The sequence below is a fragment of the Phoca vitulina genome, unplaced genomic scaffold (assembly GCF_004348235.1).
Source record: "Phoca vitulina isolate PV1807 unplaced genomic scaffold, GSC_HSeal_1.0 scaffold4, whole genome shotgun sequence".
NCBI classification, from domain to species: Eukaryota; Metazoa; Chordata; class Mammalia; order Carnivora; family Phocidae; genus Phoca; species Phoca vitulina.
Genome location: NW_022589707.1, coordinates 5,756,230 through 5,770,327, shown reverse-complemented (window position 1 = coordinate 5,770,327; position 14,098 = coordinate 5,756,230). Strand labels below are relative to the sequence as shown.

At 40.9% G+C, this 14,098-nt stretch overlaps 1 protein-coding gene across 1 annotated transcript in view; it reads left to right on the top strand.

Annotated features, from left to right (window-relative positions):
• MGAM2 (maltase-glucoamylase 2 (putative)) overlaps window positions 1-14,098 on the top strand; it is an 81,572-nt gene that overhangs the window by 29,876 nt on the left and 37,598 nt on the right. Inside the window, exons 15-23 of the mRNA XM_032401283.1 lie at window positions 1,522-1,693; window positions 2,212-2,328; window positions 5,603-5,757; window positions 5,905-5,989; window positions 7,100-7,156; window positions 7,970-8,094; window positions 8,963-9,051; window positions 9,842-9,885; window positions 13,741-13,908. Of these exons, the coding sequence (XP_032257174.1) occupies window positions 1,522-1,693; window positions 2,212-2,328; window positions 5,603-5,757; window positions 5,905-5,989; window positions 7,100-7,156; window positions 7,970-8,094; window positions 8,963-9,051; window positions 9,842-9,885; window positions 13,741-13,908 (1,012 nt within the window). The remainder of the gene's footprint in view (window positions 1-1,521; window positions 1,694-2,211; window positions 2,329-5,602; window positions 5,758-5,904; window positions 5,990-7,099; window positions 7,157-7,969; window positions 8,095-8,962; window positions 9,052-9,841; window positions 9,886-13,740; window positions 13,909-14,098) is intronic.

The following is a 14,098-nucleotide window of genomic DNA, read 5'->3' as shown; positions in this document are numbered from 1 at the left end:
ACCTGAATGTGTTTCTTTCATGGTGGATGATTACAGAGTGCCATAAACCCTCTAGCCAGTGCTAACAAAGGCAAAGCACCTGCTTGTCAAGATCAAAGTAGACATGAGGGTAGGAGGTGAAGAGTGAGTGTTCTTCTCTATGCTACCTTTCTTTTTTGGTCATTAAATCGTCAAAATGGAGGACTTCACTCTTTTAAACCCATCTTCTATTTCAGAATTTTCTCCCTTTTGCCATTATAAATCATTTTGCATTTATAGATTCACCATAAGGTAGTACTCAGGAATATGAAGTTGGGGAGCATTGGTGGCTGGGACAGTGTCTGTGAGGAACTGCCCAGGGCCTGGTGATACACTTGTCTCAGACCATGTACTGAAAGGGAAGATAGAAGGACTTGCAGCGATTGTGGGTCAGGTATCAGCATACCATATTTGTGATTTTGTTTAATTTCAGATCACTAAAGGAAGGTATGAACTGCTTAGCATGGAAGGAGAAGGGAGGGAGAGGCATTTCAGGAAGGTGCCTATGCAAAAGAGTATTCAGGATAAAAGCTAGGAAAATAACTTGCAACTCACATCTCTTACATCTCATGTTGTTACCCCACCTCTTGTTCCCCTCCATCCTGAAGTAATTATCTTTCTGAATTCCATGTTTTCAATCCCTTTGCTCTCTCTTTTATAGAGTCTTATTTGATATATGATATTTTGTATGTAGTACAATGAAAATAATATTTTATATTTTAATTGCATTTAACTTCATAAAGAGTATCATATGTTATCTTTTGAGACTTATTCATTAAAATTAATGTTATTTTGCATAGATTAAGATTTCCTAACATTGAAAATTGCTAATAATAAGTTCTGAAGCTTTAGAGGAACCCAGCTGCCTAGAACCCAGCTGGTGTACAAACTGTTCTTATAGGGCCAGCAGAGGCTAAGAGTTCCAACCTGAGCTGGCGTTGTGCTAAACAGGATTGATTATAAAGGGGCAGCAAGACATGGAAACAAGGGACATTGGAAAAGCTTTGTCTAGAGGGAGAAGATGAGGTCAAGAACTCAAGACATGGCTCCAATGTATCGTTGACCAAAAGGGCCGGAACACAACCAATCCAACAAGAGAAAGAGCATAATCAAGAGGACAGGAGCGTAGAGACATTTCTTGGGGGACTGGACTGTAGATGTTTGGACTGTCTTATATGAAGTCTGAAACCTTATTCAGAAGTGGGAAAGAAGCTCTTAAAATGCTAAACTGGGTGATGGGCATTAAGAACATGATGTAATGAGCACTGGGTGTTTTATGCAACTGATGAATAACTAAACATCTGAAACTAATGATACACTATATATTGATTAACTGAATTTAAATAAAATAATAAAAAATGCTAAACTAGTTTGCTCACCTAGTTTATGAAGCCCTGATGTTTTTTTCTGTTTGGTTGGAATGCCCATTGCTCCCCTTGGGTACAGGTGAGTCCTAGACGTTCACAGCTCACTTCACATTCAATCGATTGTATTCCTTTTCAGGGCCATGGAGAATATCTTCCCCAATAAAAGTAGCTTCATCTTATCCCGCTCTACTTTTGCTGGATCTGGCAAATATGCTGCGCATTGGTTGGGGGAAAATTCGGCCACATGGGATGACCTCCGATGGTCCATCCCTAGTATCCTTGAGTTCAACCTATTTGGTATCCCCATGGTGAGTTTTACTCTCAACCAAGGAACCTTAACCTTTTGTCCTTTGGCATTATTTCCTTTGCTAGTCTTTGAGGTGTTAAAAACCAAGGGGCATTTATGTCTCCCTGTGGTATGTATTAGAAAATCCATTTTTATATGTGGCATGAACTGTCTTTTGAAGATAGATAGAATGGTAAAATTTTATCATTGGGTAGGCATCCATGGAATCTTTGAAGTTAGCACAGAGACACCATAAGTAAAATATGTTAGCATCACAGAAAATTCCATTAACAAAGCATCAGTGAATAGCAAAGTATGAAATTGGGAATTGAACATTGAAATGAGTTCTTGTCAGCTGATTCATCGTGTACATTTGCTAATTTCTTACATTTGGCTGGGGGCTGATTCTGAAAGCCTGGGACCTCTGTAAGCATGGAATGGTGGAAGTAAGATTTTTTTCCCCCTTACTACATAGGTATACAGTCAATGCTTTCCCAACTATCACTGACCACTGTGTTTGTATATGTGCTAATTCTCCAGGTAGGTGCCAACATCTGTGGTTACACAAAAAATGTCACAGAGGAGCTCTGCACAAGATGGATGCAGCTTGGAGCATTTTATCCACTATCAAGGAATCACAATGGGCCTGGGTTCAGGGTAAGGTCCCCAAGAAAAGCAATGGAAACTTCTTGGATTCTCTAATCTACTTGTTCTCAAAAAGGATTGAAAAAAAAAAATCCTACAAGTTGGCCATTAGTGCAGAAGGAGAATAGATAAATTTTGGGCCATAGACCCAAAGAGCAGAGTATTGGGATAAGGGTGCATGGCAAGTATGTACATATTGAATGATTTTATTGTATTTTATATTGATTTATATTGATTTTCTTAATTCACCAATGAAGGTGAGAAGGGTTGTTAGACTTTCTATGGTGCTGCTATCACTTACTTCTGTTACCACCTGTATAAGATGGGACAGTTGGAGTCCACTGGTATTTTACCTCAGACAGTAAAGGGAAACCACTTCTAGATATGGAGGAGCAAGGAGGGATGGTTTAGGGAGTGGCAGGCCAGTGATCTGAAGATTTTTTTTACCTACTGATAATCGGTAAGGCTCACAGGGAGAGGATCAAAAGCATTTAGCATTGGCCTGCTTCCTATCCTCCTCTCTTCCTGTTCCTCTCCCCACTCTTGCGTTGAAAAGTGATTTAATCCAAACCCCCAGTTGCTAAGAATAGAATGCTTTTAAGGAGCTCGCTCAGCCAGCTTGCCCTGCCCTCTGTCACCTATGACCTATGCCATCTGGCCCCAGCAGCTGGACCTCTCATGACCTCACCTCTGACTTCAGCAGCCAAGTATGAATGCAAAAAAAGAGCAAAGCCCAGAGAAGGGAGTCTCTGGTCTGACGCGGCCGCTGGCCTCCTTGCTGGGTTAGGATGGAGCTCCTGAGTTTTCCCAGCTGAAGGGATGATCTTTCATTATCTTTTCCCAATCCTGCTCATCCTGTAGCATAAGTGAAGTGCACTATTAAACAGAATAGTTTTTTGAGGAGGAGAGATTGAGTGTGTTTTTGTGCAGGAGCCAAATTTATTTCAATTAAAATAGGAAACCGTGTTTGTTACAACATTCTATCTTTCTATGAACGATTTGCGAGACCCTGCCCTCCTCACTACTTTTCACTCTTTTGTCCTTTCCTATCCAAAATCATGTTTTTGATGGGTAAGTATATAGAAGTGGGCTCAGAGCCCCTCTTAAGGAGATGTCTGGGACAATGGCAGGAGCAAATAATAAGGAATGCCCTTTATTTTAATGAAGTAATCTGCACTAAAAGTGTTTCAAAATTGAGTAGGTTAGCTCTTAATAGGCTCAACAAGGTAACTTACTGATGATCATTTTAGCTGCCGTCTTGACTTTGTCTCTAACTTGGGAAAGGTTCACAGCCAAATCATCAAAGTATTTTATCCCCAGACTGTCCTAGCCATTTGCGATCTGGAGAGAGTTGAGTTATTTCTGAACTTCTAAGCAGGTGGCTGGGAGCAGGTTTGGCAGGTTGCCTTCCTCTTGAGATGGCCTGGAAGGAGTTAGGTAGATAAGAGCACTCAGACCACTTAGGCTGCACAGTTACAGTGCTTGTTTTCCTGTCCCTCCATGAGTGCTATACAGTAGAATGATAATGAGAGCCACACATTAAATTTAAATGTAGATTTAAAAAGTAAAAAGAAACAGAAACAATCATTTTAAATATATTTTGTGTAACTCAGTATGTCCATAACATCATCATTTCAACCTGTTTAATACAAAATATGATCAATGAGATATTTTATATTCTTTTTTTTTTTTTTAAGTCTTCAAAATTCAAGTGCATTTTACACTTACAGCAGATCTCAGTTTGGATGCTAAATTTTCAGCAGTCGGAGTGTAATAAACCAAAACAATAAAGTTATATTTAATGGAAAAATCTTTTATTTAAAAATACTTTATTTTTAGTTTTCATTTTATTTAAAAAATAATTCTTTAAAAATATTCAGTTTTTAGGATTATATTTAAATTAACTAAAGTCATGTAAAATTAAAAGTTCAGTTCCTCAGTCTTACTAACTACATCTCAAGCGTTCAAAAGCGTCCGTGGTATGTGGCCACCAGAGTGGACAGTGCAGCTCTACACATTCTTGGTTGGAGACCCGAGTTATGAAGGATGTGGAGTGTTATTTTCATTGGTGTTTGGCCTCAGGGTTTTCATGAGCCCTACACTGGGGGCATAGAGTGGTCTCCTGGAGTAGACCACTCTACTTTCTATTCCTTTTGAAGGGAGGAAATGAGCATCTTTAGGAACAAAAGAAAGGAATAAATTTAAGTAATTTTCTCTAAAATTCAGTCCCAGTAATAGAGTACAGGATGACAGATCTCAGTATGACATACATTATCTTTCACATCTTACAAATTACAAGGAAAATGAACAAAATGAGCCCCATCATTAATGGAAAAGTTCTGTTTCTGGGTCCTAAGGAAATTAGATTTCCCTTCTAAAGGGTTCTTTCTTTGCTCTTGGATAAAGTCATGATTTTTTTGCACATTGTATATTGAAGAAAAAATAGAGGTCACTGTCTTTGGGGTAGAGAAAAGAGAACAAATATCAATGGTGAAAACATTACAGACAAAACTAGATGTATATTTTAAAATTGCAAATTCATAAAATTGCATGGAAAGGAAAAGATGGAATATAGATTATGGTGGTAGGCAATGCAGCCTAAGGCAGTGGGTTTCAAATTCAAATTCTTTTTACTGGTTGTACAACTTACTGCTATTATTATTATTAGCCAAATGAAGTATTATGAGAAGCCTCAATATATAACAAATTAGATCAGCTAAGAAGGGAGTAGGGGTCACTGTAGCCCCTTTATCTCCATGGCAACCTCCTGGGCTTTTTTTTTTTTAATTAATTTATTTATTTCGAGAGAGGGTGGGTGGGGGGAAGCGTGTGTGAGAGGGGCAGAGGAAGAAGGAGAGAGAATCCCAAGCAGACGCTGCACTGAGTGCAGAGCCCAACGCGGGACTTGATCTCATGACCCTGAGAGCATGACCAGAGCCCAAACCAAAAGTCTGATGTTTAACCGACTGCGCCGCCCAGGCGCCCCCCTCTGTGGACTTCTTTATCACCCTTGAGGCTACCATAGACTGGGATCAGAAGACACGTGTCAAATTTAAACTCTGTCACCTGCTTGCAGTTTACATTGGGAGAGTCATGTAATTTTTGATACTGTTTTTTCATCTATAAAATCAAGAAACCGTACCAAGATCCTCTTAGTTTTGGAAATGCTTTGATATCTTCCAAGTTGGAGAACAAGCTACTTTCATCTGGGAAAGCTTCTTATCATAAGGGAACACACTTTTAAAACACAATGGAAATATCTCATATTTGCTTCATTTTCTTCTAGGACCAGGATCCTGCTGCCTTTGGTAAACACTCTCTGTTGGTGAATTCTTCCAGATATTATCTGAACATCCGATACACCCTGCTGCCCTACCTCTACACTCTTTTCTACCGAGCTCACACGCGGGGGGACACCGTAGCGAGACCCCTGGTCCATGAGTGAGTTTCCTGACCCACAAAGAATCCCTTTCAGATCGTTCATTTCAGTTGCCTTGTTAGTGGTAACAAGGTTAGTTTGGATCTTGTTGCCACCTAATGTGTGGTTGCCCAGTACTGGAAGCTTCACCTGCCTTCTCTGTTTTCCAGGTTCTACCAGGACCCAGCCACTTGGGATGTGCACGAGCAGTTCTTGTGGGGGCCTGGACTGCTCATCACACCTGTTTTGTATGAGGTGTGTTTCTAATCTGGACAATGGCATAGAATATCTCACTTGTCCTCGTGGCTCTATAGCTGAATAAGCTGAGTCTGGAGTGTCTATGGCTGCATTTAAATATGAATATGAATATGAATATGAATATGAATATAAATATGGAGCGCCTGGGTGGCTCAGTCGTTAAGTGTCTGCCTTCAGCTCAGGTCATGATCCCATGGGATCGAGCCCCACATTGGGCTCCCTACTCAGTGGAGAGCCTGCTTCTCCCTCTGCCCCTCACCCTGCTCATACTTTCTATCTTTTTCTCATTCTCTCTCTCTCAAATAAATAAACAAAATCTTTTAAAAAAATATAAATATGAATGAGAGAGAGAGAGATCATGAAAGTTTGGGAATTAGAAAAGTAGTAATTCTTGGTCCCACTGCCCCACCAAGCAAAACAATTTCTGTTTTGCAAAATTACCTTAAAACTTGTTTTCTTAAGCATATGACCATGGATTGAGAGGCTTTAAATGCCTTGTGAGTTTGGGCTGGCTATCTCTCTGTGCTTCCTTTTGACCAGAGGACATGTGCTCTTGGGGTTGGGCTGGGAAAAGAGAAGAGGTAAGAGAGGAGCAGGGAGGGAGGTCTGGGCAAGGGGGAGGGCGTTACTCTGGAGACCAGATATGAAGGACCACATGTACCCTCCCAAAGTGCGAGTGGGGAAGTGTGGGAAAGGGATCGGGATGCGGCTGATCACTTTATAAACATGGGAGATCGCCAGTGTACGCACGTCGAAGTCCCATCTCTTGGCAGGTGCTGCGAGCAGCAGTGGGACTGCTGGAAGGCTCTCCTTAGAGGCCTGGCTGTTTCAGTCTCCTCCCACATGTCAGATTACGCAAGTAGCTTGGTGAACGAACTTTCTCTGCTTCTCTTAGAAAGTTCAGGAGCCTCGAAACTTAATTCCTAGGCACAGCTGTGCTTTGGGTAAACTGCCCAACTTTTCTGAGTATCTGTATTTATACCTGTAGAATGGGATGGTCCTAACCACCTCTCAGGATTGTTCAGATGAGCACGTGCAACCACACATGAGGTGTTGTGGAAACTGTAAGCGGCATGCTGATGTTGTTCAATATTTGTGTTTCCCTAGGGTGTGGACCAAGTGAAAGCCTACATACCGGACGCCATCTGGTACGACTATGAGACAGTAAGTAAGGCAGCCCTGCTTGGGTCAGAGACCAGCCTCGAGCAGAGGGCAATTCTAAGGCAGGAGTCCTGGGAGCTTGGGGTAGGATAATAGCGCAACATTTTACATTTGGTTGATAGAGGGTACTTTTCTGTAAGGAAGGCCTTTCTAGGTGTACTATGAAATAATTTGCATAACTGGGGTAGGTTTAGGGGAATTTTCATTGTATCAGCCTGGCTACTGTGCAGCTATGAGGGCTAGTTATTGGCCTTAGTATGGGATACCCTAGTGAATGAAAGCCCAGTTGTGGAAGAATCACCACACGGTGTAATTCAAAGAAATAGGCAGGTTGGAGTCTCAGATCTGCTATTTCGATTATGCCTTGGGCAACCCTTTGCTTTTGGGGGTCCTGCTTTTCTTTCTTTTTTTTTTTTTTTTCAAGTTTTTATTTAAATTCCAGTTAGTTACAATATAGTATGTTAGTTTCAGGAGTAGAATTTAGTGATTCATCACTTAGGTACAACACCCGGTGCTCATCACAAGTGCCCTCCTTAATGCCCATCGTCCATTTAACCCATCCCCCCACCACCTCCCCTCCAGCAACCCTCAGTGTGTTCTCTGTGGTTAAGAGTCTGTTTTATGGTTTGCCTCTCTCTTTTTTACCCCTATGTTCATCTGTTTTGTTTCTTAAATTCCACATATGGGTGAAATTATACAGCATTTGTCTTGCTCTGACTGACATATTTTAAATGAGGCAACTGAACCAGAATGATCTGCACAGTCGCTCCTAGTTCAGTGGTCCCTTATCTGCTCTGTTATCCTTTTGTTGGTTAGGGGGTAGCCATCCAGTGGAGGAAACAATCGGTGGAGATGCTGCTGCCACTCGATAGGATAGGACTTCACCTCCGAGGGGGCTTCATATTTCCCATCCAACAACCCAACATAACCACAGAGGCCAGGTAAACTCCTCATTCTTCTAAGGTGTGACTGCCCTGGCGTTCCAAGGGAGGGTGTTATGGGACAGGCAAATGGACACTAAAAGTGGTTAAGTCAAGGGAAAACATCTCCAGTCAGGAATCTCTCTCCCCTACTTTCAAGGTCAGCCCCAAAGTGGTACCTTCATGTTCATTTAGCATAAGGTGGCCTCAGCTCCTTCACATTTCTAGAGTCTTTCACTTGGGAATTGAATCAGATTTTAAGAACAGTCAAAATAATCATTTGTGAGGATTTCCCTATGACCAGAAACTGTCTTCAAATAGATTTTCTTGGGCATGAGAGAATTCAAGTTAAATAAGAGGTAAGAGTTATCACATGGAAGTGAACATAGCTTCCAAGGTCAAGAGCCAGAATGTTCAGGTAGAGACCCCAGCTCTATCACTACCATGTGTTGCCATGGGCAACGTCCTCTCTGTGTTGCTGCTTAGCATGAGCAAACTGGGGATGACAATAGTTGGACTTTTTAGTGTCATAAGGCAGGTTAAATGGAATAATAGACATGACTTGCTGTATATAGGACACTTAGAAGAATGGCTGGCACATGGTAAGCGCCCAGTAAGTGCTGATTGTTACTAGTATCACAAACCCAGTCTTTGGCAGGAACTGCCTCCTTCTATCATTCTTCTTATGGTCATTCATTACCAACCTCTGCTGTCTATCTACACCCAATATCCATGTTTCCAAAGGATGTCAATATCTACTCTATTTCTGGGGTCAACTCTGAGTTCAACTCTGAGTTCATCTGAGTTCATCCTGAGGCATGAAAGGGGCTAGTTGAACAAAGTTCTAAGCTTTCTTCATTCTCTGAAACTGAGAGTTGCTTTTTTACAGTCGAAAGAATTCCCTGGGACTCATTGTTGCCTTGGACTACAAGAGAGAGGCAAAGGGCGAGCTGTACTGGGATGATGGTGTATCTAAAGGTAGGCTTCCCTGTGACCCCCTCCCTAGGGTTCTCAGTGGAAACTAGTCATTGCAGGCTGTCCAGTATGGCACTAACCCTATTATCGTCGGTGCTGATTTCTGTAAGCTTAGAATCAATTTATTCTGGAAGTTTGGTTAGCCAAGCACAACGCATTAAAATAGACTTCAGATGAGCAACTCGTATGTTATTGACTACCAAAGCAACAGACACTATTGGGTTTAGTTTAATTACTCTCTTCTTTGGGTATCATTACCAATACCAAATAATACATTTTTGTTAATAGATTTGTAAAATACTGCTTTGGTTACTATTGAGGGGGAAGTATCTAATTTGTATAGAATGCTTTTCCACTGTAAGATTCCCGTAGAAGTAACTGACATAAGCTTATGGTCTGTGATTATAAAAAAAACCCTGCCCTCTGTAGAATTAGCATTTATTGGATATTTATTATTGCACTGTAGGCAGAGGATATGAAGATGAATAAGACGTAGGCATTAGGCATTGCCCCTGAGGAACTCCTGGTCCAGCAGGATAGATCCAATATACATGTGGATGACTATAAGTGCAAGTCACAATGTTTTAAATGCCAGCAAAATGGTACCACAGAGTGCCATGGGAGTTTGGAGGGCGAAGCAGTGAGTGTTGGTTGAAGTGGCCCAGGAAACTTGGTGGAGGTTTGGCAAAAAGGGGCAGAACCTCGGTAGGCAGAGAAAAAGAAGAGAAAAGCATGACCGCACAGCTCCTCTGCTTCCTATAATAATGGGTACTCCTCTATCTTTCTCTTCTAGATGCTGAAAAGAAGTATATTCTGTATGATTTTTCTGTCACCTCTGTAAGTACTGTTTTTGAGGAACACACAGTGTATGCTCTTTTCTGTGATGGTGTTTTGAGTTTTTGGTTTGCTATAATGCTTGGTCATGTGGAACAGGGGCCATGCCTAATGGCCCCAGAAAGGACTAGAGTTAAAATGAGAGTTTTTAATCTATGTTAGATATATAAACCTCTCAAGTTAGCATGGCTTCAGTGAAGAACTTGGTTTTTTTTCTGGAAAAAAAAAAATCATTGTCTCTGAGCTTGATATGAGTCCTGGCTTCTGAGATGTGTCCTTGGCGGGGCGGGGATGGGGGGGAGTGGGGTACAAGTATGTGTGGGATGGGGGTAGGGGTGACGCGTGGTATGGGGCCTTTATGAGGTTCTTCCATAATGGCCTTCTTTTCCAGCCCACAAAACTTTGCCTTGGACACAGGTATTGAGTGGTGGTTTTGAGAGGTTGGAAGATACAGAAAGATACAGTTCAACACTTGCCTCATCTCTCTCTCTAGAGCACCGAGGGGAAGAAAGGCAGTAATGCTAGCAGATGATGTGAGAATTCTAATTTGATTTTCTTAGAAGGCTGATTGTGCATGGGTGGAGATTTGTGGGGTATCTCTTTCCTTTATTTCTCCTTTCTTTTAAGAAAGGAAGAATGAAGAATAAGAAAACATGTTGTTTTTTAATCTATTCTTTTTATTTTGAGATAATTAGAGAGCCCCATTCAGTTGTAAGAAATAATACAGAGAGTTTCCCTTGTCCCCTTTACCCAGTTTCCCCTCATGGGAACATCTTGTCCTTTCAAGAATGTGATGTAGATGGAATCATACAGCATATAAGCTTGGAATTGGCTTTTTTCCCTCAGCAAAATTCTCTCAAAATTCATCAAGTTGTTGTATATTAAAAGTCTATTCATTTCTGTTGCTGAATAGCATTCCAAGATATAGATGTCTACCTTTTGTTTAACCATTCGCTTAATAAAGAGTATCTGGATTATTCCAGTCATAGCTATTACAAATAGAGCTGCTATGAACATTCATGGACAGGTTTCCATTTGTCTGGGATAGACGCCCAAGAGTGCAGTTGCTGGGTCTTACAGTATTTGCATGTTTAGTTTTGTGAGGAACTGCCAAGCTGGTTTTTAGAGTGGCCGTACCATTCTGCATTCCCACCAGCAATGTTTGAGTACCCCAGTTTCTTTGCATCATACCAACATTTATGTTGTCACAACTTTTTTTTTTTTTTTAATTTTAGCTCTTCTGATAAGGGTGTAATGACCTGTTATTATGGTTTCAGTTTGTATTTTTTTGATGTTTAATGATGTTGACTATCTTTTCATTTGCCATCTGTGTATATTTATACTCTCTTAGGTGAAATGTCTGTCCAGTTCTGCCCATTTTCTCATTGACTGGCTGATTTTTCTGTTCAGTTTTGAGAGTTCTTTATACATTCTAGGGAGGACTTCTTTGTTGGATACATGGTGGGTAAATATTTTCTATCAGTCTGTAGGCATGTCTTTTCATTCTTGCAACAGAGTCTTTCACAGAGCAAAAGTTTTAAATTTTGATGGGTCTAATTTATCATTTCTTTTCTTTTACGGATTATGCTTTTTGGTGTCCACTGTAGGGACTCTTTCTATTTCTAGGTCTTGAATATTTTTCTCCTATTTTTTCCCTAAAAATTTTAGTTTTTCCTTTTACATTTAAGTCTGTGATCTGCTTTGAGTTAATTTTTATACACGATCTGAGATTGAGGCGCAGGTTTTACTTTCGGCCTCCAGATGGCCAACTGTCCCAGCACCGCTTGTTGAAGACTCTTTGGTCTCCACTACATAATTTTGCACCTTTGCAAAAAATCACTTGGGCACGCTTGTGGGTCCCCTAATCTTTTTATTTTTTTATTATTTTATTTTATTTTATTTTATTATGTTATGCTAGTCACCATACAATACATCATTAGTTTTTGATGTGGTGATCCACGATCCATTGTTTTCGTATAACACCCAGTGCTCCATGCAGTACGTGCCCTCCTTAATACCCATCACCGGGCTAACCCATCCCCCCTCTCCCCTCCCCTCTAAAACCCTGTTTGTTTCTCAGAGTCCATAGTCTCTCATGGTTCATCTCTCCCTCCGATTCCCCCCCTTAATTTTTCCCTTCCTTCTCCTAGTGTCCTCCATGCTATTCCTTATGTTCCACAAATAAGTGAAACCATATGATAATTGACTTTCTCTGCTTGACTTATTTCACTTAGCATAATCTCCTCCAGTCCCATCCATGTTGATGTAAAAGTTGGGTATTCATCCTTTCTGATGGTTGAGTAATCCATTGTATAAATGGACCACATCTTCTTTATCCATTCATCTGTTGAAGGGCATCTCGGCTCTTTCCACAGTTTGGCTATTGTGGACATTGCTGCTATGAACATTGGGGTGCTTATGGCCCTTCTTTTCACTACATCTGTGTCTTTGGGGTAAATACCCAGGAGTGTAATTGCTGGGCCATAGCGTAGCTCTATTTTTAATTTTTTGAGGCACCTCCACACTGTTTTCCAAAGTGGCTGTACCAACTTGCATTCCCACCAACAGTGTAAGAGGGTTCCCCTTTCTCCACAACCTCTCCAACATTTGTTGTTTCTTGCCTTGTCAATTTTTGCCATTCTGACTGGTGTAAGGTGGTCTCTCAATGTGGTTTTGATTTGAATTTCCCTGATGGCTAATGATGATGAACACTTTCTCATGTGTCTGTTAGCCATTTGTATGTCTTCTTCAGAGAAGTGTCTGTTCATGTCTTCTGCCCATTTATGGACTTGATTATTTGTTTTTTGGGTGTTGAGTTTGAGAAGTTCTTTATAGATCTTGGATACCAGCCCTTTATCTGTAGTGTCATTTGCAAATATCTTCTCCCATTCTGTGGGTTGCCTCTTTGTTTTGTTGACTGTTTCCTTTGCTGTGCAGAAGCTTTTTTATCTTGATGAAGTCCCAAAAGTTCATTTTTGCTTTTGTTTCACTAGCCTTTGGAGATGTATCTTGAAAGAAGTTGCTGTGGCCGATGTCAAAGAGGTTACTGCCTATGTTCTCCTCTAGGATTTTGATGGATTCCTGTCTCACATTGAGGTCTTTTATCCATTTTGAGTTTATCTTTGTGTATGGTGTTAGAGAATGGTCGAGTTTCATTCTTCTGCATGTGGCTGTCCAATTTTCCCAGCACTGGAAAAAAAAAGGAGAGATACTGTCTTTTTAAATGTCAAAGTGTCCTCCGCTTTTTTTTTTCTTCAGTCTTCAGTTCCATCTTGGTCAGAGCTACACTTCATCACTTTTGAACTCTGGTTCCATGGGAAGGTTGTCTGCTTCCCTGGGGCTTCAGTCTTCTTGTCTCAAGAATGGGCTCATTTTAGCTTCAGCCTCACAACTTGCTGTCGGAATGGAACAAGATGCTTAGCACCATGCCTGGCACAGAGTAAACACTCATAAATTTTAGCTCCTAACCTCGTTATCATTAAAAGAAAAAAAAATATTTAGGCACTCTGTGTGTGTGTCTTCATCTTTGTATGCCAGTAGGTCTGTGTGTGTGCTGGTGTCTTTTTGTTTAAGAGTACCCATTTTGTCCACTTGGAAATTCTGTGATGTCAGGAACATATTTCCTGAGCAATGGAATCAGTAAATAACCAGTGAACCAAAGCAAACATGAAATGTTACTGAAAGATTGAAGACCGTGTAGAGTCTGGGTTAGCAAATTCCCTGGGGACCATCATCAGGCACCAATTAGAACTTCAGAGATAAAAGACATACCTCAGATGTCAGAAAGCAAGATGTTGAGGGGTATTTGGTGCTGTATCTGGTTTCTAAACAGATGTTTTTGTGGTTTTGTTTTTCCAGAACCGTCTACAGGCAAATATTACAAATAATAACTATACAGACCCTAACAACCTCATGTTTACAGATATCATAATCTTGGGAATGGACAAGCAACCTACCAATTTTACCGTCTTACTTAGTAATTCTGCCACCTCCATTTCAAATGTTGCCTACGATGTTTCATCAAAGGTGGGAGACTGTTCCATCCTTGCGGTGCCCTTGTCAAAAGCCCTGGGCTAAGATTCTGACAGCCAGCTCTCCCTTGCTCTTTTGACTTTGGGCAGTTACAGAGACAGCTGGCTTGCTGCATGCAAATCTACCATACCACAGGGCAGTTGCAGAAGGAGAAACATATGCATGCTAAATATGGACTCCTGAG